Raw genomic sequence first — 23,856 nt, 5'->3', positions numbered from 1 at the left:
ATTAACCAACCTGAATACACTACTAACTACAGCCAAAGGATCTGATACAAGGGCAAACGTAGTAGCCCTTAGGCAACCAATCCCACCAAACAAGAAGGAACAATTCCCAATTAACATAGATAGGGGAGAAAATGGATTGTCAATATAAAAAAGAAAAGCAAAAACAGAGAAGGGGGCTTAACAATGGGTAAAGGTCACCCTTTTGAAATAAACAGACCTTCCTTTATGACCTAAATGCAGCCAACAAGGACTGCAGTGAAACCTCCTGTAAGATGGAGTTTCACATAGGTGGAGCCTAGACCAAGAAAGCTTTGTCCTCCGCCTTATGCTAACTAAGCAAAACACGAGTAAGAACTGACCCACCACAGCCACTAGTAACTGCTGGTGGGGACATGGAATGAGATATGTTTGCTCAAGTATTTAGGGCCTCCCTAGATTATGCTGTACTATGACATTTTCCTTCCTCCCTCTGTATAATGTACCTTGCGTTTTTTCCTCTTGAGCAGTTCCTGCATCCTTTTGGGGTGCTGGAATTTTTTCTTGTCCCAGGTGAAGTACCTCTTGCCTTCTGTGTGCTCTATGTCCAGCCATATAACATCATAGGGGATGTCATGCTCATCAAAGCCAGTGTCTACTGTCTTTACATCCTGCTCATCCTCATAGTTCCAGCGGCATTGGTGGTAGCCCAAGGAGAAGAGTGGAGGCAGGGCTTGAGTGCCTAGGAACAGATATGAAGTTAGAAACTAAGCCAATAAGCATAATAATGGTATTGCCCTTCAGGTTACCTTGAAATTTTGGAAAAGTCAATGGGAGTGGCATGGCTGAAATCATACGCAACTGTTTGAAACTGAAGCATACTTACCTAAGGTTCAGTCCAGAGCACAATTTTCACATTTTGAGTTTGTAACACCAGAAACTAAGATCATAACAAAAATTATGGACAGGCTTAACTTTAGCAGAAGCTGCTGTAATTATTATATCATATGGGTGAGAAAACGACTGTTACAGGGTGGCATAATAATGCAGTGTTATTCTAGTGATCATTATTACTCTCCTTGCTAAAATTTTTGTTGACGTTTTAAAAATATTGAGGGTGAATTTAATTTTCATTGACATGAATAACTAACAAGATCAGGCTTAGTGGAGAAGGCCATTGTAATCTTCCTACCAGTACACCTCAAGAATGATTTGTAATTCCCCTTACTCTGGCACTTGAGCAGAAACTAATATTTGCTTAGTAATAGAAAATAAAACCGGTTCCTTAGGTGCAACAATACAGCGAGACCAGAGGGTCAGATTTTTTTGAAACTTTTTCATAGTGTGGGCCTCAGTTTTGAGAGACAGTCTTGTAAACTATTTGCCCTCCATTCATGACCAAATGGACCACTTCTCCTCCTATTCATGATCCAATAATATCCCCGTGGCAATTGCTTATGTGGAAAAGTAACATTAGGAAAGTTTGTGTGCTCTTAACTGTCTTAAATGTAGTAAGACAAGGTGGGTGAGGTTATACCTTTTATTGGACCAACTTCTGTTGTCTCTTTCACCAAGCTTTTGAGCTTACCTCACAAAGCTCTTTTTCCACCAACTGAAGTTGTTCCAATAAAACATATTACCTCATTCATCTTGTCTCTCTAATATCCAGGCACCAACATGGCTACAACAACACTGGTAATTTTTCCTTTATAAAAAAGTTAGTCACACTGTCTGCACTTTTGCTCTTCTGTCTCCCCTTGCCCATGACTCTTTGCCACCTGGCCTCTTTCTTCTCCTATCGCCCTGCACTTGCTTTCCTGTCACTTTGCTACCTTCTCTCATGGACTCACTGGCCAGCTACCATCTCCTCTTCCTGCTCCCTTACAGGTACTATCCAGTTGCTTCATTCCTTTCTCCCACTGGTGCTTGGTAGCGCCACTCGCTAGGATTTTCTCCTGTTTCCTCTCTTCCCTCATGAAAGAGCAGCCTCAAGTAGTAACAAATAGATTGGCTTCACATTTCCAGCTACTTTTAGAGGCCAAGCCTGAACACCTGTAGATGCTGCTGAAAACAAGGATGAAAGCCATCTCTCCACAGAACACCAGTAAGTGCTCTGTGAACTACATTTTGGGAATGGCTGTCCTACTGCATTCAATGAGATAAGTAAACATTAGTCCCCTTTTTGATACATGTCCAGCAGGTAATTGTTCCACATTATTTAGGTGATGACAGGGAACCTCAGTGATGAATGTACAATGCTGTTTCTTCACTGATACAAGATAATACCTGTCAATTGTGCATATTGCTTGAAGATATCAAAAGGGGTGGGTCCCATTAGGAGGAAAACATCAATTATTCCACTTTCTGACATCCAGCGCACATCAGTTTGAGGCACCACTCTCTGCTTAGTTATGTCTGGAGGGGATCTGGATGGTACATGCTTTGAAAGAAACAGAAAGTAGAATCTGAAGCCCTCTCTCTACCAAAGATTAATTTTACAATCTCTCCATTGATTGTCCAGACCTCAATATTTCTCTCTGATTTTTATATAATTTAATCTAAATAGTGTATTTTTGACCATGATAATGCAATATTTTATTTTACTGTCTCATTTTAATAAGCAAAACTAATGTTGGATGTGAAATCACAGCTATATCCTTGTTCCCTGAATATCAACAATATAGTCACATGAAGTACTGGGGAGGGGAAAAATACCAAGAACTTCTAAATTCCATGGTTTGATAAATCCTAGCTTAAAAAATGCTCAATATGTTTTCTGCACTTGATCGTGTTGGATATTTATTTTTGTGGATTTTTCTTGCAGGATTTGAAATACTTCAAAATTTTCTTTTCTCATATGAAATTTATTATGTGATTCCTGCATCTTGTCTTCTGAAAAATGCATCCTTGTGATCATGACTAAAGTTCACTAAAATAAATGAGGAGGGAGAGAAAAGAGAGTTACAATTCCTGATTCACTGAGGCAAAAGGTGAACATGAAGTTACACTATCAGATTGCCCTGTGCAGGAGTATTTTAATTTCTTATTGAACGCCTGGGCACAATACCATGCATCTCTCACCTCCATTACAGCTTTTGTATTAATCTCCACTAGAGTTTCTGAGGAATTCAGCCAGAAGATCCCAGAAGTTCTGTTAGGTGTATGTGCTAACAGAAAGGGCACTGAACCATAAATGCCCATTTTGTCATGGATCTTGTGCCCATAGACATCCAAGTTAAAAAGCCGGTAGGCATCATCGTCACTGGAATGAACAAACAAACATTACTTGTAATAATTACTCACTGGGCCACTGAACTCAAAGGTGTTACAGCAGGGATTAATATGGTGTATTCTTTATTATGGTCTATCATTTATCAGCAAGATACGACATGTGGCATGGATGACCATTTCTATCACTTTGCTCAAAGCTAGCTGTATCAAATTATATCTCTTGCTGTCAATGACACTGCTTCTGATGTGGACTTATCCTTACACTATTAACACTCACCTTCCCCATTTTTCTGCTTAAATCCCATAGAGCCGTCTGGAGCTGCTCTTTTATGCATTTCAGTAAAGTATATTCTGTTTAAACCTGAGAAATACTCATGCAGAATTGGCTGCACAGAAACATAATAGAGAACAGGAAGAGTCAACGGCAGCACTGTGGAGTTGGAAGCAGAGCAGCCTATTCCTTGGGGACAGATGCCATCATTTTATGTGTTGCTGCTATTAGAACAAAATACAAAATGTATCGACTACTGTATTGGTATATGTCATACACATCTCAAGCCTTGTTTGAATTAAATCATCTGGAAAACTTTATGGCTTCTCCATTACAGGACTTATAAAGTTTTCTTTAGTTATTCACCAATCTACTTAACGCCTAAGCTGCAGTAACCACTCCTTGTGCTCATTCAGCCTTGGATTTCCTCACATCACACCACTAATATGTCTGTTATGGCTCGCAATGGCCATCCGAACAACAATCCAGTGTGCTCAGTTAAACTGTTGTGCAAATCTAAATGTTCAAAGGTGACCTCAGGACAAAGATCACCGGCACTTGTTCCCAATGGATCATTAAGTTTCAGATGTGCTACCCCCAGGGCCGGCTCCAGGGTTTCTGCCGCCCCAAGTGGCGGGGAAAAAAAAGCCGCGATCACGATCGGCTCCACCGCGCCTCTTTCTTCTTTGGCAGCAATTCGGCGGCAGGTCCTTCCCTCAGATAGGGACCGAAGGACCCGCTGCCGAATTGCTGCCGAAGAGCCCGATGTGCCGCCCCTTCCCCTTGGCCGCCCCAAGCACCTGCTTGCTGGGCTGGTGCCTGGAGCCGGCCCTGGCTACCCCGCCTAATTATCCCCAAAGTCAGAATTACAGCCCTCTTTAGAAGCAAATCTGCTACTCTTTTACCTGGTGTTTTTGAGGAGAAGTGTTTCTGCATGCTCTGGTATTCCATAGACATGTTCACATCCATGCAAAGAAAAATCCAAGCCTATGGAACTGGGACCTATAGGAACAGTATTAAAATACAACAGCCCTGAGTTCTGGTCTTATCATGGCCTAACTAAGAAATAGATCAGAACATACTAATTATAAAAATGTTCTGTTTACCTATTGCTTCAAACTTGATTTGAGATTCACCTCCATTATTATATACTTACTATATGGGAAAGTTTTCTAGGGGCACTTGTTTGTAAATTCGTTGTTTATAAATTTTGATCTAATCATGAAGGGCAAAAAGAATGCATTTATAGTAAAAAAATGCCCAAACTTGCAGGTTACTTTATTTTTATCAAACTATTCTTTATTACGTAATAAAACGGTTTACAATTTCTATCCCAATTCCTGCTAGCTCTGCCCTGCGGCAGAAGCAGTGCAACAAGGTGAAGTAAGAAAGCCTCTTTTCCAGCACTGCTTTCCTGTTTCGGCCTCAGGAGAGGCAGCAGCAGAGCACACCCACGTCTTAAACAAGGCATATCAACTCTGTCAGCTAAATCCTTTTCTTTTATCTGTGTAAATCCAGAGCAACCCCAGCGAAGTAAATGGGGTTACTTCAGACTGACACCCACACAAAAATCTGACCGTATGGTCTTTATTCCCTAGGGAATCCATGACTTCAGTGGCAGCTGTTATAGAAATGCAGCCTTAAGTATTTTATACCAGTTCATGCAACATTCTTTAGATCACAGGTTTTACATTTCACCAAGGAAAAGATATGGGACTTTAATCACTTCTTAGAAGAGCTTTAGCCAACCAAACAAAATCATTGTATATTGATCTTTGTGCCTTTTGAAAGATTTTGGGTTGCAAGTCCTGGAGACTGAAATTCTCTTTCTGTCCACAGAACAGGTACAGCACAGGCAACAGGAGTGAGAGCTTCCTCACCCTGTGCCACCTGTGTGCCTCCTCAACCATGACCTAGACAACTTCTAGAGAAGGGAGGTTACAGCAATTTAGTATCCATGGCCCAGATCCACAAAAGGACTTAGACATTGTGATGCTGAGCATCGTGGCGCCTAACTTTTAAGGGCCTGGCAAATCACAGGAACAACACTGCAATCCACAAAGCATGAGTTAGGAGCCTGGGCTCCTATACAGTGAATGAAGGATAGGCACCTTAGACTGCAGTCCACAAAGCCAGTGTGGTAGGTGGGGAGCTGCCTAACCTAGCCAATGGGAGATGAGGCCAAAGGTGGGGGCTGTCCTAAGTCCTGCCCCTCTCATGGAGATAGGCACCTAAGTCTGGGCTGCAGGGAGGTGCCTTGCCCTGCTAGTAATCCACAAACCAGGGAAGATAGGTATTCATCCCTGTAAGTCCTGTGTGGGGCCTACAACAAAACAGCTGGGTGCAGGATCTCCCTTGCAACTTTTAGCCTAGTAGATAGGGTGCTCACTCAGGATGTAAAAGATCCCTGGTTTGAGTTCCCTCTCCTCCTAAGTGAGAGAAGGAATTTCACCAGGGATTGTCCGCTTTCAGGTGAGTGCTCTAATCACTAGGCCATACAGTCATTCTAACTCTTTCTCTGGCCCAATTTATATATAATTGTTCAATTAAAGTCGAACAACTTAAATAGGTGAGATTGAAGGAGCCCTACATCAGAATATTCCATTGCCTAGGGCCTTCCCCACAGAGGGGGCTGATCCCTGTTCAAATTCCTTCTCCCCCACAGGAGGAAGGGGAGCTTGAACCAGAGGTTAGCCATAGCCCGGGTGAGTACCCTATCCACCAGGCTAACAGTTATAAGGGAGCTACCTTTCCTCTTCCTTTTCTTCCCCTCCCTCCCAGCTGTTTTGTGTGAACTCAGCGGAGGAGCCCAATCCTGCAGCCTCTGAGCATGCCTACTGGATCTGGGCTCCTGTACGGGACTTAGACAGCTGAATATCTCTCTTTCCCAGTTTGTGAATTGCTCTGGGGCTTACACAGGAGACAGACATCTGGACGGCTATCATGAGGCAGCAGTGCGCATACTCAGGCAGAAGATAGGCACCCGGCACCTAGTGTTAGGCTTCAGCATGCATGCCCAGAGGCAAAAACTTAGGCATCCACAGGGATAGGTGGCAGCTGAGTGAGAGTTTTGTGGATCACAGTGGTGCCTAAAAATAGGACTTGGGCACCTAAGTACCTTTGTGGATTGCACCGCAGGCCCAATCAATTGTCGGCCTCTCTATTGGGTCTGCTAGCTTAGTGCCCACTGTGATAAAGGTTTATGTGATAATGTTTTATGTCATGCAGAGCCTGGCCCATTAGGAAATGGATTGAGTTAACCCATTCATTTCATGTAGAACACAATAGGTTGTTATGAATTTAGTTCAATTCCAGCCTAAATTAGTAATGAACAGTGACCTAGAGAGGTCTATAGTCCATTAATAATATTTATTATTAATGTATCCTTTGAGCCTTCCAGTAGGAGAAAAAGAGTGAGATGCATAACCATTAAGTAGTTAAACAAAAAGGCAGATAGAAATATGAATGAGCACATACTTATGCAAACTGGTAAAGTTGTTTTCAATTCTAGGCTTAATCTTACCATTAGCTTTGATGTCTAAAAAACTGCCAAATTCCTCCTGCCAGAGACCCAGATCCTCTTGATTTTCCTACATGTATAAAAATAAGCAAATCTAACTTAGCCAACTGTGCTTGTTTACAGAACATTTTATTTATGAGTGATACACATGTATTCTCTTGAGATGCATTATTTACTTGATATGTTGTTGAACATAGGTGGAATGTGGGCCAAAAAACACTTCAGGTTTGGGCCAGGCCTGTGAACCTTGAAGAACGGATGCTCTGGTGGAACACTACTGTGCTCCGCTGCAGCACAAAAGAGCAGCATAGATTCCAAGGCCAGAAGGGACAATTGTAATCATCTAGTCTGAGCTCCTGATGCAACACAGGCCATAGAACTTCCCTGAAATAATGCCTTGAGCATAGCTTTAAAAAAATACATCCACCACAACCCTCGGTAAATTGTTCCAATGGTTAATTACTCTCATTGTTAAAAATGTCCACCTTATTACCTGTCTGAATGTGTCTAGCTTCAGCTTCCAGCCATTGGATCGTGTTATACCTTTCTCTGCTAGATTGAAAAGCCTGTTAAATATTTGTTCCCTGTCTAGATACTTACAGACTAATCAAGTCACCACCTTAACCTGTTCCTTGTTAAGCTAGATTGTCCTCTTTGAGTCTATCACTATAAGACATGTTTTCTAATCCTTTAATCATTCTTGTGGCTCCTCTCTGAATCCTCTCCTGTTTATTCGTCTTGAATTATGGACACCAGAACCGGACACAGTATTCCAGTAGTAGTCGCACAAGTGCCAAACATAGGGGTAAAATAAACTCTGTGCTCCTAAGCAAGATCCCCGTTTATGCATCTCCAGGATTGAATTAGCATCTTGGGCCACACCATCACACTGGGAGCTCATGTTCAGCTGATTATCCACCATACCCCCACCCCAAATCTTTTTCAGAGTCACTGCTTCCCAGGATGGAGTCCCCCATCCTCTAAATATGGCCTATGTTCTTTGTTCCTAGATATATACATTTACCAAGTGATCCAGATTGCTCTGATCCAGTGACCTGCCCTCTTCATTATTTGCCACTTCCTCAATTTGTGCATCATCTGCAAACTTTATTGGTGATGACCTGAGGTTTTTTTCCAGGTCATTGAAGGTAAGGTCATTAAATAATGTAGAGCCAAGAACCTAGCCTTACCACTGGAAACACAGCTGCTTGATCATGATTCCCCATTTATAGTTACATTTTGAGACCTATCAGTTAGCCAGCTTTTAATCCATTTAATGTGTGCCAAGTTAATTCTACATTCTAGTTTTTTAATCAAAATGTGCGGTACCAAGTCAAATGCCTTACACAAGGACAACACTCAGGGCCGGCTCCAGGCACCAGCCCACCAAGCATGTGCTTGGGGCGGCGCCTGGAGGGGGGCGGCGCGGCGCGGGGCTCTGGCCCGAGAGCGGGGCCGCGACTGGGCTCGCCGCCCTCCCCACGGTGCTCCGGCCGCCGGGGAGAGCGGAGCCGCAGCGGGCTCGCCGCCCTCCCCCCGGCGCTCCGGCCGATCGGGGAGAGCGGGGCCCCGGCCGGGCTCGCCGCCCTCCCCCCCGGCGCTTTGGCCACCGGGGAGAGCGGAGAGCCCCGGCCGGGCTCTCCACCCTGCTCCCGGCGCTCTGGCTGCTGGGGAGAGCGGAGCCGCGGCAGGCTCGCCGCCCTCCCCCCGGCGCTCCGGCCGGTCGGGGATTGCGGGCCCGCGGCCGGGCTCGGTGCCCTCCCCTGCCGCGCTGGGCGGCGGGTGGTTTTTTTGCCTAGGGCGGCAAAAAAGCCAGAGCCGGCCCTGACAACACTTGACTTGGTGCTGCAATAAAAGATCTTGAAAACTCACAAAGCAATACAGATACTATTTCAGCATATTTGATCCTGAGCTCCCAGGACAAGCCAGGCAATGGATAAGCCTCCGAGAGTCTCCAACCCTTATAGGAGTCTTGAGCTTGTTAATGGCCTCCCTCAATTCTTGAGCCCTGTGCCCTACTATCCAATCTCCTTGAATTTAATCTTTTTGCAATATTCTTTCTGGTTTTCTTTTTCACACTCACTTCAGCATAAAATGAGCTTGCCCTCTGTGACAGTTTGTTCCCTTATGTTCACCCCTTTTACAAGACTATGATAAATTTTGTACAAAGCATACTTTGTAAGGTATCATTTGAAAACTCATGCTTTCCTGATTATTGTCTTGGTAAAATATGCATGGCAACATTGTATATACAGTTGTAAGATTCTACTGCATGATATTAAGATAGGTTCTAACATGTTCTGGAGGGCAGTCAGAAACCAGTTCCCCAGAGACAAAAGGCTAGCCAAGTCCTCGGCCAGGTGTCAATGAGATTAAGTGGACCATCACCTGAGTGGACACTCTTTGGCAGGAGAGGGGATGTGGGCTAAAAAACCCTACATTTTGACAAAGAAGCATCCTGAGGTTCCTGCCCCCACAGACTTTCTGTCTACTGAAACTCAACTGGAGATGACTGTTGCACAAGAGAAAAGGCTATAAGGGGAGATCATCTCTCCCAAATCATCTCTCCCTTGCTCTCTACCCAGGGCATCATCAACACCTGAAAAACAAAGGAAGTGTCATTGGACTGGGAAAGAGATCCTGACTGAAAGAGGTTCAGCCAGTAAGGCTGCTGGAACATGGGGTGAGAGACTTTTGCTTTGTATTCACTTAACTTGTTAAGTTAGATGTTAGTTGCACTTTACCTTTTATTTCCTTGTAACCATTTCTGACTTTTATTCCTTATTACTTGTAATCACCTAAAATCTATCTTTCTGTACTTAATAAATTTGTTTTGTTGTTTTACCTAAACCAGTGTGTTTGGGAAACTCCATTTGGGGTAATAAGATTTGGGCATATCATTTTCTATTAATAAATGACAGACTTCATATGAGCGTGTATTGTCCAGGAGAGTACTGGGCAGTACAAGATGCACATTTCTGGGGTAAGTCTGGGACTGGAAATTTGCTGGTGTTGCTCTGCAGTTTGATTCAAGAGTGGCTGGCCATAGCACTCATACAATATAGGTGGGAGTGATTTACATGCTGGAGGCTGTGTTGAGCAGACCAAGGGCTGGTCCACACTAAGCCCCCAGTTCGAACTAAGATATGCAACTTCAGCTACGTGAATAACGTAGCTGAAGTCGAAGTATCTTAGTTCGAACTTAAAGGTACTTACTGCGGGTCCACACGCGGCAGGCAAGCTCCCCCGTCAACTCCGCCTACTCCTCTCGCAGAGCAGGATTACCGGTGTCGACGGCGAGCACTTCCGGGATTGATTTATCGCGTCTAGACAAGATGTGATCAATCGATCTTCTGGGATCGATTTCTTGCCGCCGAACCAGTGGGTAAGTATAGACGTACCCTAAGAGTGGTAGCTGTCACAGCAAAGCAGTATAAAAGACACCCCAAGTTTGAGAACTGAAGGGACACAGCTATTCATCAGTCCAGATTTGTACTCTGGGTAATGTCACACCCTCCTACACCAATTCTGACCTCCTATGACATCCTAGGAGCCCTCTTATTGGTCTACATCTAAGGTTGACCTGGAATGGGTTCCAAGGTAGGATACAGGTAGAACTTCCTCTAGCCTCTCCTCTTGTCAATTATAACAACATGGTGGAGCAAACAGCCCTCTATTTAAGAGTAGGTTAGATAAATGTCTATCAGGGATGGTCTAGACAGTATTTGGTCCTGCCATGAGGGCAGGGGACTGGACTCGATGGCCTCTCGAGGTCCCTTCCAGTCCTAGAATCTATGAATCTGCACACATTGTACTAACACAGCCTACTCAGAAAAAGATGTGTGTCTTTATCCACTGCCAGTACTAAGTCTCTCTTCAAAGAGAATCCTGTAACAGTACCAGGGATGTATGTGCCTGAGAATATGCCTCTGGCCTATTTAACACAATTTTATACAGGTGAAACGTGGGCCTCAGACTCCTGGCAAGTTGCCAGTGTGGCCTCAGTTTGGCTGTTTGGAAACCCCTGCCATAACACTAGCCCATGCCATACAAACACAGAGTTTGTAATCATGACAACTGATCCATCCTTCCCACAGGGTACTAATGCCAGAATCAAACCAAGCTTGGGTTACCTGAGAGGAGCCAATTGATGTGTCCTCTTCCTTTTGTGCTGTAGTTTTGCTAATGAAAACAAATGAGCAGAAATAACCAGTTAATTGAGAGGATTTCAGATAGAAAACTTTAAAAACTACAACACCTCCTACAATATCTGGAACTTTTAGCTTTTGACTTTTCTGAAAAGCAATCATGTGTGTTGAGATCTGTAGTTGACAAGTGATTTTGGTATTTAATTTCTTACAGTGATCTTCTTTCCAAACCAGAGCTAGTTTGGGTTATTCTGTTCAACTGGTTCCTGGGGTTTCTACAGTCACTTCTAATAATGTCAGCATTTCCCCCTCTTTATCCCCGCAGAGAAGCTTTTCAGACTAGATATTTGTGTGTGTTCTGTCATGCAGAGGGCTCTCTGTCAATTACAAGTATTTTTTTAAAGTAATTATTTTCCCTAGGGTAGAGTTACCTACCACATTGCTTTCTCAGCTCTGTGGAATGGCCCCACATTCCCAACTCCCCTACTTTATGACCCCTCATTCTTCCAGTATTTTGCAACAGGGCTGGAGTGCTAAATATTGCAGCTATATGATGAATGATGCCTTCATAAAGAGCAGGTTCAGCTATAATGAGGATAAGTAGATAAAATTAAGGACCTGATCAAATGAGATAGTGGGCACCCTCAAATCCCCAGTAAAGTCAAGGGGAATTAAGGGTGCTCAGCATCTTATAGAATTGGCCCATAAATAGGATAAAGAGGCAGAAAGAATGGGTTCAAACAGCTTTAAGTTAAACTGGTCCAAAATCCCTTCATCAAAGATTCAAGGAGATGAGAGCGCCTTTGGCAAATGATCTTGTTGGGTGGCTCTCAACCTTTCCAGACTACTGTACCCTGTTCAGGAGTCTGATTTGTCTTGTGTACCCCCAGGTTACACCTCACTTAAAAACTACTTGCTTACAAAATGAGACATAAAAATTCAAAAGTGTCACCGCACACTATGACTGAAAAATTTCTCACTTTCTCATTTTTACTGTATAATTATAAAATAAATCAATTGGAATATAAATATTGTACTTACATTTCAGTGTATAGTATGTAGCAGAGGTGGCCAAACTTACTAACCCTCTGAGCTGAATATGACAATCTTCAAAAGACTGACAGCCGGGCCGTGCCTGCTGGGGCTCGGGGCTTCTGCCCTGCGGGATTGGGGGGGTCTCAGGGCTTCAGCCCCACAACAGGTGCCTCCTGCGGGGCTGAAGCCCCGAGCCCTACCACAGGTCAGAAGCTCCAAGCTCCCCCCAAACAGTCTGGTAGGTGAAGAATGGGCGGGGGAGGTTGTGGGGGGCTCCAAGAACCGTACTTTTACGCAGAGCCGCAGTTTGGCCACCCCTGGTATATAGAGCAGTATAAACAAGTCATTGTCTGTATGAAATTTTAGTTTGTACTGATTTCGCTAGTGCTTTTCATGTAGCCTGTAATAAAACTAGGCAAATATCAAGATCAGCTGATGTACCCCCGGAAGACCTTTACATACCCCCAAGGGTACACATACCCCTAGTTGAGAACCACTGCTCTAGTTGAGTGAGCAAAGGGAGAACCCAGGCTTCAATGTTTGGGGTGCCCTCAATCAGCGAGAGGATGGATGTGTCCTCACAGGATCAAATTCTGTCCTGACTTCAGTGGGGTCTCACAGGGAGTAAGTCAGAGCAGAGTCTGTCCTTAGTTGTTGTGCTGGTACTTTTCTGAATGTCAGAGCCAAGAGTATTGCATGTAGATAGTAGCATTACAAATGGTGGCACTGCATATTTTTGCTGATCTGAATTCTTGTTGGTTTATTTTCAGCAGCATCACAAACACTGCACTGTGGGATATGGAGATTTCACACCTGTTTTGGGGTGGCGGTTGTAGATGCTCAAAGTACAACAGGCCATTGGTGTTCACGCTCAGTACGGTCTCACCCTTGGACTCTAGTTCTATCTGGAATGGATTTGCTGTGATATGAAGCTTGCGGTCCTCACTGGCACATGTCAGTACCAGAATACCTGCCTCCTTCTGGGCTATAGAGAGCCTGGCAAATTAAAAAAAAAAAAAAAAAAAAAAAAAAGGTAATGGATTTCCATAGGTTTTAGATAATTGTAGATAAACAAAAAATTAGACAAATTAGACAAAAGATAATATAAGGATAATTGTGTAACATAAAGCCAAATCTTGAAACTGCTATTGAAGCAAAACTCCATTCTCTTAAATAACTGTGGGTTCTGAATAAGCACTAAGGACTCCTGGATCTGGCCCACAGACTGAACAGTGCAATAGCTGGCTACAAAGTTTCCTTCAACATTCTCAATAGTTTTTATTTTCTCAATACAACTAGACTACACATTAGGTCAAAATGATGCATACTAAGGTCTCTAGCCCACTTTCTGGCTGGCTCATATAGTTACAGGTTTCACATATGAGGCGATATCATCTTTCTCAATGCGCAACATTTATCCTTAGGCACAAATTCACCTTCATAAGCCAATTGCTTTTTTTCTATTCCTATAAGTTCCTGATATTCATGAGGGTAAATACAATTGTACTCAAATGAGAGGGACGAGAACACACAGTTGAGGGGAAAGGGGTATAAGCAATTAAGAGACTATATCACCTTCCAGAGCTTACCTCTGAGTGGTAGGTTCTTTTATGAGAACATCAGGGACTTCATACCTTGATTTGAGAGGAGATACCTCATCAATTTTAAGCCTGAAAATGTTGCCTTCTATTGCATAAATTTCCACTAGGAGAGGAACCTGGGAATAAACAAACAGGTACAGTAGCAGCTAGTGCTACACTGTGATAAAGGCATCGATTTATATTTTAATTCAGAAATTCTGGATCTCATATCATCAGACATTTATTTTCTGAAAAAAATCTATGTCTGCCTTCTGATCCAGCATAGTTTAGTAGGCCCAAAACTGCACACAGTCACTATGTATTTGAATTTTAACCAGATAGGTCTATTTCACTGTTTTTAAGAAACAAATATTCTTAGTTTGTAAGTGAAACTGGACTGAATTTTTTAAAAACAGCCAAGCTGGAGGCTTTGTTTAGCATTTTTCAGGAAATTGCCACTATTGTCTCCACCAATACCAACAACAGCCAGAGCACTAGTGTCAGGGCCGGCTCCAGGGTTTTGGCCGCCCCAAGCAGCCAAAAAAAAAAAAAAAAAAAAAGACGCGATCGCGATCTGCGGTGGCAATTTGGCGGAAGGTCCTTCACTCCGAGCGGGAGTGAGGGACCGTCCGCCGAATTGCCGCCGAATAGCTGGATCTGCCGCCCCTCTCCGGAGTGGCCGCCCCAAGCACCTGCTTGCCAAGCTGGTGCCTGGAGCCGGCCCTGACTAGTGTCGACAAGGCTTGAGGCTCAGGCATTTTTATTGCTGTGTCGTTGAGAACTGCTGTGGGCAGGGTTAGGTGGCATGGTGCTAAAAATGTCAATGCCCTATCTACAGTAGTACTCCCAGTGGTGCTTACACTGTTAGAGCTGCACAGTGGGAAATAAAATAAAAAAAAAAGTTGTAGAATTACCTACCCAGTAGGTCTATGCTTGGTCTTTGTAAACTTGGTAATTCAGAGGTATGTAAAGTGGAGTGTAAGCCACATAACTCTATCTCATCCCAAATAACTCCTTTTCCCCCCACCGTGTAGTGTCTGCTACATGCAGGAACCTTGAAGATCTTCACAATGGCATTCCTCCTCCCCCCCCCCCTCTTTTCTAGGATGACACCTGGAATGTTGGCCATCAATCTCTTGTAGGTGAGGAGGAATGTCACTGTCATTCCTTCTATCAGACTGTAGGGATTCTTGTAAGGCTGTTCCTCACCCTAAGAGCTTACAATGCTAACTTAATAGACTAGACTTATGCTCCTATTAGTGTGAGAGGCTGAATTTGGCTGATCCTGGATCTTTCGTATAGGAAATCACTAGAACCATGAGATAGCAAATGTCTTTGCTCATTTAACTTCCTTATTTGTAAAATTTTGAGAAGGAAAACTTTCCAGACAAAATGTTATAGGATGCAAAATTATTATTTTGAAAACTACAGGAGTTTTCATTATAGCTAAAGTTTTTCAATTGGCATGCACTACAACACACAAAGGAAATCACAAAAAGAACAGGAGTACTTGTGGCACCTTAGAGGCTAACAAGTTTATTAGAGCATAAGCTTTCGTGGGCTACAGCCCACTTCTTCGGATGCATATAGAGTGGAACATATATTGAGGAGATATATATACACACATACAGAGAGCATGAACAGGTGGGAGTTGTCTTACCAACTCTGAGAGGCCAATTAAGTAAGAGAAAAAAACTTTTGAAGTGATAATCACCTTGCTCTCATTCCATTAGGGCAGACTTTAATTTGTTATTTTGGAATGGGGGAGAAAGCCCTAAATCTAAAAAACCTTTTTCAGGTAAAAAGACGTTTGTTTAGGTTTTTTGTATTGTCACTGAAACTAAAAAAAAAAAAATTAATTTCTTTAAATGAGCCTCTCTTTATATTCATATAAATTATCTGTAAAATAAAGGACATCTTTGTGATGATAATATTTTGCATTATATCACAGAACTACCTACATCCAAGGATCTCAAATGACTTTACAAATGTGGGCAAATATTATCAGTCTCATTTTAAAGAGAGTCAGTAGAGAAAGGACTCAGTTTCCCAATTCACAGTCTCATCTTTTACCATTGCCTCCCTTAGTGTGTGAGATCTTACCTTATTCTTCTCATTAATTATTTGGAGTTTGACACTATCATTGCATAATGTAACCGAATCCAACAATGCTTGATACAAGGACTTCCCAGGATGCAGAAGTTTCTGACGCCTGCAAAGACAGAGAATTGTTGTTGGCCTCTATAAATGTCATGGTTTACATGATGTTAGGGAATACTACATTAAATAGGAATTGTTTACTGAGTAGGATAACTCTCTCTTGCATTTTTCATTATGTTAAGACATTATTATTAATTATTTATAGCACCTGGAAGCCCTGACCAGGACTAGGTTCGGGCTGTGTCTGGTGTCGTACAAAGATAGATAAAGACATAGTTCCTGTCCTGAAAAGTTTATAAATATATCATGTGTATGAGTTACAAAAGAGAGTTTTTTGAGTTCATAATCACTAAAAATATCAGTACAACTGTTTTTGCAATAATAGGGTTAACCCAAGTGCCCTGGCCAAATTCCAAGTTAGGCAATCATATTCTGCCTCCTTAACTTCCTCCTGAAGACAGTTTAAAATGGATAAAGTTTACTTCACTTCCTGTCATATTCCTGGCTTCAGATGCCCTGGTAAATAGCTACTGCATTTCACTGGTGGGTGAAGCAATTCCCTTGTGTGTATGTATGCATGATTTATCTGTATTTTGTATAGATTAGAATACTATGGAGAAATATAGACTCATTTAAAAATGGTGTCTTTAAAAGCATGACCAAGAGGGGACCTAACATAAAAACTACTAATCAAGAAAAGCTATCCTGCTGTGCATAATTAGGCCTTTAGGATGGAATTTGCTGCAGAAGAGAAACAAACATGTAAGATTAAAACCTTAGTCAGATGTGTAATTGACTAATTGGTACAACTGCTTTTCTCCACATAAAATCAGATAATAGTTGGAAAATGTATTCCAGGTAGATATAGGAGAAGGGACTGTTTATATTTGGAGTAATTTCATCAGAATAATAGGGCATGGAGTTCAGGTTTGATGTTAAACTATGGCTATAGTTCAGGTTCAGCACCACTGAAATCCTCTGAGTTAGTCTTATAAAACTTTGGCCCCAAAGGGCAGAAATCTCAGGAGAACAATTGATCTCTGTGAAATTTCTGCCATTTTGGGCCACAGAAGAACAATAACCTGAAAACAACCCCCCTACAATCTTATCCAAATGTAAATAGTATAGGTGCTTGTTAAGATATAGAGATTCAAATTCAGATTTTTTCTGGAATTTTGGGGGAGGACGAGATGATCCTGCATTTGAGATTTTAGTCTGACCCCATTTCTATTTAGAATATACTAATTATTTCCAAAAATAGTATTGCTGTTGAGTGGAAAGTTCTCCTTTAAAGTCGTATTCATTCTCAAACTTTGTGTATTCTTTGGTTGCTTTAAACTAAGGTATGGTTATGAACTGTAATTTATTTTTTGTTTTAACTTCAATATTGTTGGCTTTAAAAAAACCAACACCTCCCTTATTTAGAATCCTTGTTATAGATGTCCATGTAATATAATGAAATAAATAAATCATGCTGTGTGTGAAAAATACACTTAGGTTGGAGCCCACATCCTTACCTGTAGAAAGCAATGTGGTTGCAGTTCTTAAAGTTGCTTTTGTCCACAGCCTCATCTTGAACACTAAAGAAAACAGATTGTTTAAGAAGTCTGTTTTCTAAACACCTGCTAAATGATCATATAATGACAGCCCCTGCACAAGAGCAGGGGGATTAAAGAAAATGCTTACAGTTTACATAGCATTGAAATGCAAAGAGTATTGGAACTGAACCATTTTGAGCTTTCGTACTGAAATAAATGAATTATTCTTATGGTTTTGAGTACTAAATGATTTCCATTTAATACCTTGATATTTAGACAAAAATCATTAAATCAGTGACTAAAAGAGCTGACTATTAGCATAAATAACTACTTGGGGGTCCTGCAATTTGAGGTGAGTTGTCCTACAGCAGTCTCAGTGACTCAGTTCATGGTCCACTTCTAGAGGTGGGAATGGAGAGGGAGAAACTCAGGAATGCCTTCTCTTGCCTCCCCTACAGCTGGCAGGGTGAGGGGAGTGCTGGCTATGCCTGTTGAAGAGATGTAATAAATTCTACTGCTCAACCATTGTGTGCTTCCCCATTATCTCTGGAAGTAATTATTCTTCCCAAAGGCATAATGGGTCTGATCCTAGTAGGTACTGAGCACATGCAACTCTCACTCACAGATGATCAACCCTTTTAAGAACAGGCCAAAAGTTTCCAGATAACACAACTTGGGTTGTGTGAGTCAGCCCTCTAAAGTATCATAGCTGAGCCCAAAGAATTCAGAAAAATAGATGCCAGTAATTAAGTACTGTGCTTTAATTAATGGCTAATTAATAACTAAATACCTATGTTATCCAGGGGAAAATAAGGCCAGTAGTTCTGACCATTCTAAAAACAGAAGTGCCTTACATCTTCCAACAGATTTTGATCTCATTTGTTGTCAATATGTAATAACTGCCACTTATAAAACATACATCCGACAACTTCAGCTAGTTGGGGGGGAGGGATAGCTCAGTGGTTTGAGTATTGGTCTGCTAAACCCAGAGTTATGAGTTCAATCCTTGAGGGGGCCACTTAGGGATCTGAGGCAAAATCAGTACTTGGTCCTGCTAGTGAAGGCAGGGGGCTGGACTCAATGACGTTTCAGGGTCCCTTCTAGTTCTATGAGATAGGTATATCTCCATATATTTATTTATATTTTATTTCTGAAAAATGTCAGCTCAATGTGTAGCAGTGATCAAAAAGACTAACAGAATCCTAGGAAATATTAGGAAAGGGATAGAAAATAAGACAGAAAATATCATAATGCTTAGGGTTACTTAACTTAAAAAAGAGACAATTAAGGGGGAATATGACCAAGGTCTATGAATAGTGTGGAAAAAAGTAGAGTTATTTTCCTTTTCCACAGTATAAAAATCAGGGGTCACCTGACAAAAAAAGCAGGCAGCAGGTTTAATACAAATACGAGGAAGTATTTTTTCATGCAATGCACAATTAACCTGTGGAACTCATTGCCATATGATGTTGTGATGGCCAAAAGTATAACTGGGTTCAAAAAAGAATTGGATTAATTCAAGGCGGATAGGTCCATCAATGGCTATTAGCCAAGATGGTCAGGGATGCAAACACATACTCGAGATGAGCCTATACCTCTGACTGCCAGAAGCTGGGAGGGGAAAACAGGGATGAATCACTTCAACTACCCTGTTCTGTACACTCCCCTGGAAACTCAAGTAATAGCCACTGCTAGAGACAGGATACTAGGCTAAATGGACCATTGGTCTGACTCAGGATGGCCGTGCTTATACATGCAACATATAAAATTGCAGATACATGCAATATATTCAACTATGGCCTGATCATAAACAATATTATAGTCAATTCATGGATTCATACATTGTAAATCAGAGGGGACCATTATGATCAAGTCTGACCTACTACATAATATAGGCCAGAGAACTACAAGTGATTCCTGAATCAAGCCCTAACTGCTGGTTGAAATAAACAAATACAATGGCAAATGTATTAATTAATCTGTATCTTTATAGAGAGAGTTGGCAGTGACCCCTGTATTTAGGCTTAAAATGTTTCATTATAAAAGATTCTTTTGACCTTTTTTTGAGAAGTTTGAACACGTCCATTTTTTGCAGTAGTCTTTGGATTTCCACAGGGAGAGAAACCTCAGGGTAGAGAAACAACAAGGAGTCTGGTGGCACCTTAAAGACTAACAGATTTATTTGGGCATAAGCTTCCGTGGGTAAAAACCTCACTTCTTCAGATGGGTAGAGAAGTGCTTTTTCTTTGTCCCATTATGATCGGGTGTATTAACGCCGTACTGGCCCAACAGGGGTTAACCACTTACTGGGGGTTCAAGAGGCCATGCTTCCTCACCCTTGCTGAGCATGCTCCAGCTGGTCGTAGGGTATAAAAGGAAGCAGCTCAGCTCAGTATGGCCTTCCTGAGGAGGTGAGTGGATGCAGGCCGTGAGCTCCTGCTGGGAAGTCCCCAGACTGCAGAGGCTGAACACACTAAGTCTACTGCAGGACCCCAATCAACTGGAGACAGAGGGAGACAGGTGGCTACTGCCCCTGGGGGAACTGCTGGAGCTGGAATCAAGGGTAGGAAGTGGCCCAGGGAATCTGTTTGTTGAGATAGGAGCCTGAATCTGAAATCAGGACTACTGGTTCTACAGGGCCCTGGGTCGGACTCGGCAGAGTAGGGTGGGCCTGGGTCCCCCTACCCTTTCCAGCACCTACTATGGGTTATGGCAGCTGCCTGAGGGATTAAGCGCTATTGCCAGATACAATGAATACAGGGTGCTAGTACCTGAGACAACGGCCCTGGACAATTGACTTTGGCTGCTAGGCGTTGCCTCCCAGAAGGTGAAGGGCTGCAGTCTCTGAGAGGGGGCAAGGGCCCCCTCCTCTAGGGTCTGATGCTCCATGACAGCCATGAAATATTCAGATGTTGCTGAGATATAAACTTTAGAAAATCACCATTTCTCTTCTCTTGCTCTCATTCCTCAGGAAAATTCTGGCAGCATGTCAAAATAACACAAACATTCTAAAGTGCCAGGCTCATGCCACCACCAAAGCAGCTGGGGCAGCACATACTGTACTGGGAATTAAATCTCTAGGATCTGCTACAGCAGCTATAGTAGGGGTGTGGGGAAAGAGCTTGGCCTGGGATCCCCCCATTCACATCCCCTGCAGACTCAGCAAATGGCCCCAACAGTCCAGCTTCCCCACCTCTGGAGCTGGGGGTGGCAGAAAAACTAGCTGCTCTCCTTCCAAACACTTCCAGGCCTGGCAGGTGGTTCAAGCAGCCCATCTCCTTCCTGCCAAGAAGTAATCTTCTGCTGCCAGCTATTGTAGGACTAGATTCACAAAGGGATTCAGGGATGTAACTGCTTCTTTGGGTGCCTAAATCCAAAAATCCCTAAATCCAAAATTTAGGCACCACTGACCACCAAGCAGCTGCCACCTAAACCTGTAGGGGCCTAAATTTCTGCTTGTGGGCATACACAAAACTGCCTGTGTCCTGACACAGCAGAGCTGCTCAGCACCCTAGCTCACGCCTAAACCCCAGCAGGCTTCTCAAACTAGACTTTCCCCACTTATCTCCCTGTGGAGCCAGATCCTGTAGGCATGCTCAGAGCACTCCTAACCCCACAAATGAAAGCTGGGATGAGCAGGTCAGGACTTTTTCAGGCTAGTGGATGTGTTTGTATACCCTGTGGTTAGGGCACCCATCTAGGATGTAGAAGACCCAAGTTTGAATCCTCCCTCTGCCTGTTTTAGAGCACAGACTTGAATCCAAGTTTCCTATATCCCAGGTGAATGACCTATTGGCTATAACTGGTTGAGGGTTGGTCTCTGTCCCCCCTGAGAAAGGGCTTCTGTGCCTATCTCCAGGAGAAGGCTCACAGCTCTGAATCCTCAGTGGCAGTAGGCTCCTTCCTCTGCCCCGTTAGTTGGGTACCAAAGGCCTAGATCTGTGGGAGGTTGACGCTTAAGTCCCTTTATGGACATAGGTCCTTAGCCCCCCTGCTTTCCTCTGTGTGTTACTGCTGGATAGCTTTGGTGACTCCTTGCTGGCTTCTGTAAATCCCCTTCTTAGGTGCCTAACTGTCCCCACAGAAGGCATGGGCACCTAAGGTGGGCCTGGCCCAGTAAATTCCATTGGGAGGCAGATCCCTAGGAGCTGGAACATCTAAGTCCCCTTTGATAGTCTAGCCCTTAGTTCTTTAGCTCAAGTGGTAGAAGTCTATACTGATTTGTTCTGGTTCAAACCCTGATGTCGATGCATGAGGGAAAGATTCTTCCAGCTTGCAAGGGTTCCTCCCTCTTGGGTCAGGGCGCTCCCTTCGGGCTGTGTGTGGAGGAGTCAGTAGGTCAGCTGCATTTTGTCGGGGAGGCCTGACTTGTGGTCGTGGCACTGCCCACTCTGTACTTCCAATCTCCAATGGAGGACTCAGCCTGTCAGCTGGTAGCCCGGGCCCCTGGATAGAATAGGGTTCAGGCCTCCTGAGTGCAGGCTGAATATGGCCCACAGCCTCCTGGCTGGGGCAAGCAACAAGAGTCTGGGCTTGAACAAGCAAATAATCTATAGTTCTCGGCCTCCTGGTGGAGGAAATCAACAACAATCTGGGGCAGGCTTCCTGGCCTAAAGTAAGGATGCAGCAAGCCTCACGTGGGCGCCAGTAACCGGGGGGGGGGTTGGGAGACCTGCTCCACCAGGTCCCAGCCCAGTGCCCTAGCCATGGCAGGTGATCACACCATGGTGTCAGCAAGGGAACACAAAATCACTGCATCATGTCCTGACAGCACAACTGTACCCAGGTCTGGTTTCCCTGTGCTACTTGCCACCCACTTCTGCTGACGCTGCTCTGTCACTGCCAGACTCTGGCTCACAGCCCTTCCTCTGGTATCTCCCCAATGTCTTCCATCTCCTGGGACTGTAGAGTGCCGGTCTACTGTGTGGTTGGTCCTGGACCTTACTGAGGGTTCAACACTCTAGTAAGGAATCTGCCTGTAACTGAGCTGCAGGGCCCTACTCTTATACTTCCTGCCTCGCCCCTGCACTTCCTGCAAGGGAGGTGGGGTTGGGTTAGCTGTGCCCACCAGGAAGAGTATAAGGCAGTGGTTCTCAAACTTTGTATTGGTGACCCCTTTCACACAGCAAGCCTCTGAGTCTGACTCCCCCCATATAAATTAAATACACAATTTTTAAAATATTAAACGCTATTATAAATGCTGGCAGCAAAGCGAGCTTTGGGGGTGGAGGATGATAGCTTGAGACCCCCCCACAGAATAACCTTGTGACCCCTTTACGGGTCAAGACCCCCACTTTGAGAGCCCCTGATGTAAGGGTTCCTCCCTCTTAGGACTAGAGGGAGGCCAGTCTGCCTCACTGCACAGCTACACATAACAAAATTTGTTTTTACCTTTTTCCTTAAAAACAAAAACCAAAAAAAAAAAAAAAAAAACCCACCTAGGAAATTACATACAAAATACCTATGTTAAAAGAACGTTCTTTAGGTTGCAAAGTCAAGCACTCAAAAGTTTGGACAACAACCCAACTCTTAAAATTAATCACCTAGAGATGCACATGCCTAAACTGAATAACTGCACAATCTGATTGCTGTCACCCTTGACCTTTTCCACCCCATCCACTTCTCATTCTTTGTAATGTGACGAAATGGGGTATCATATAAAATTGGATTATAAACTACTGGGGCAAGGGCTGTACCATTCTATGTGTCAATTCCATGAAAGTAGACCAATTTGGTCACCAAACATACTTTATACATATTCAATATATTTAGACATCAACATGGAAAAAGGTAGGCTTTTACAAATCTGAGTGTCAAGTTATTTCTCATTATGTTGTTTGCTAATAATGTTTGCCTGCTATTTTCAGTGCCTTCTCAATATTATTCTGTAAATATTTGACCCATAACTTTTCTTATTGTATGTTAAAGAAACGATGTCCTCAAATGATGACAGCCGTTAAGTTTGCAAAGTAAAATTGAAAATGAGGAAAGAGTGTGCTGGAAGAAAAAGTGCCTTTTTCTCCCCTCCCTCCCCAGCCAAGCACTATCCTGTCAGCTCAGATGTGTAGGTAGCAATTGCACAATTATTTGTGTTTTACCTGCTTTCTTCTTCCTTAGCTGGTTCCATTAAACTCAGTGTTTTTTGTACTACAGTGCTCTGACCTGATCTAAGTCTGTCGGTAAATGTCTCCTCACCTTCACTACTGATCCTGCAGTACCAATCACAGAGGGAAGCCTTCAGCCAATGACAACCTTTGACTCCACCGTCTCTGAAAGGATTCTGGGAAATTGAGTTCTTCTTTAGTCAGCAGTTCGTCTGAATGCCAATTTGCTTGTAAAGATTAACTGCAAATGACATTATGGCGTGACATGTTTATTAGTGTGGTGCCCAGAGAAT

At 43.2% G+C, this 23,856-nt stretch overlaps 1 protein-coding gene across 1 annotated transcript in view; it reads right to left on the bottom strand.

Annotated features, from left to right (window-relative positions):
• Positions 1–23,586, bottom strand: part of GANC (glucosidase alpha, neutral C) — a 42,553-nt gene extending 18,967 nt beyond the window's left edge. Inside the window, exons 1-11 of the mRNA XM_065403192.1 lie at positions 23,558–23,586; positions 17,439–17,501; positions 15,865–15,973; positions 13,771–13,898; positions 12,993–13,177; positions 11,132–11,169; positions 7,002–7,068; positions 4,384–4,480; positions 3,058–3,238; positions 2,263–2,416; positions 483–718 (exon numbers count right to left, since the gene is read on the bottom strand). Coding sequence (XP_065259264.1) covers positions 483–718; positions 2,263–2,416; positions 3,058–3,238; positions 4,384–4,480; positions 7,002–7,068; positions 11,132–11,169; positions 12,993–13,177; positions 13,771–13,898; positions 15,865–15,973; positions 17,439–17,501; positions 23,558–23,586 — 1,287 coding nt within the window. The remainder of the gene's footprint in view (positions 1–482; positions 719–2,262; positions 2,417–3,057; positions 3,239–4,383; positions 4,481–7,001; positions 7,069–11,131; positions 11,170–12,992; positions 13,178–13,770; positions 13,899–15,864; positions 15,974–17,438; positions 17,502–23,557) is intronic.
• Between the last annotated feature and the right edge of the window lie 270 nt (positions 23,587–23,856).

The sequence above is a fragment of the Emys orbicularis genome, chromosome 4 (assembly GCF_028017835.1).
Source record: "Emys orbicularis isolate rEmyOrb1 chromosome 4, rEmyOrb1.hap1, whole genome shotgun sequence".
Lineage (NCBI taxonomy): Eukaryota > Metazoa > Chordata > Testudines > Emydidae > Emys > Emys orbicularis.
Note: the sequence above shows the minus strand (reverse complement) of the source record. Positions and strands in the feature narration are given on the sequence as shown.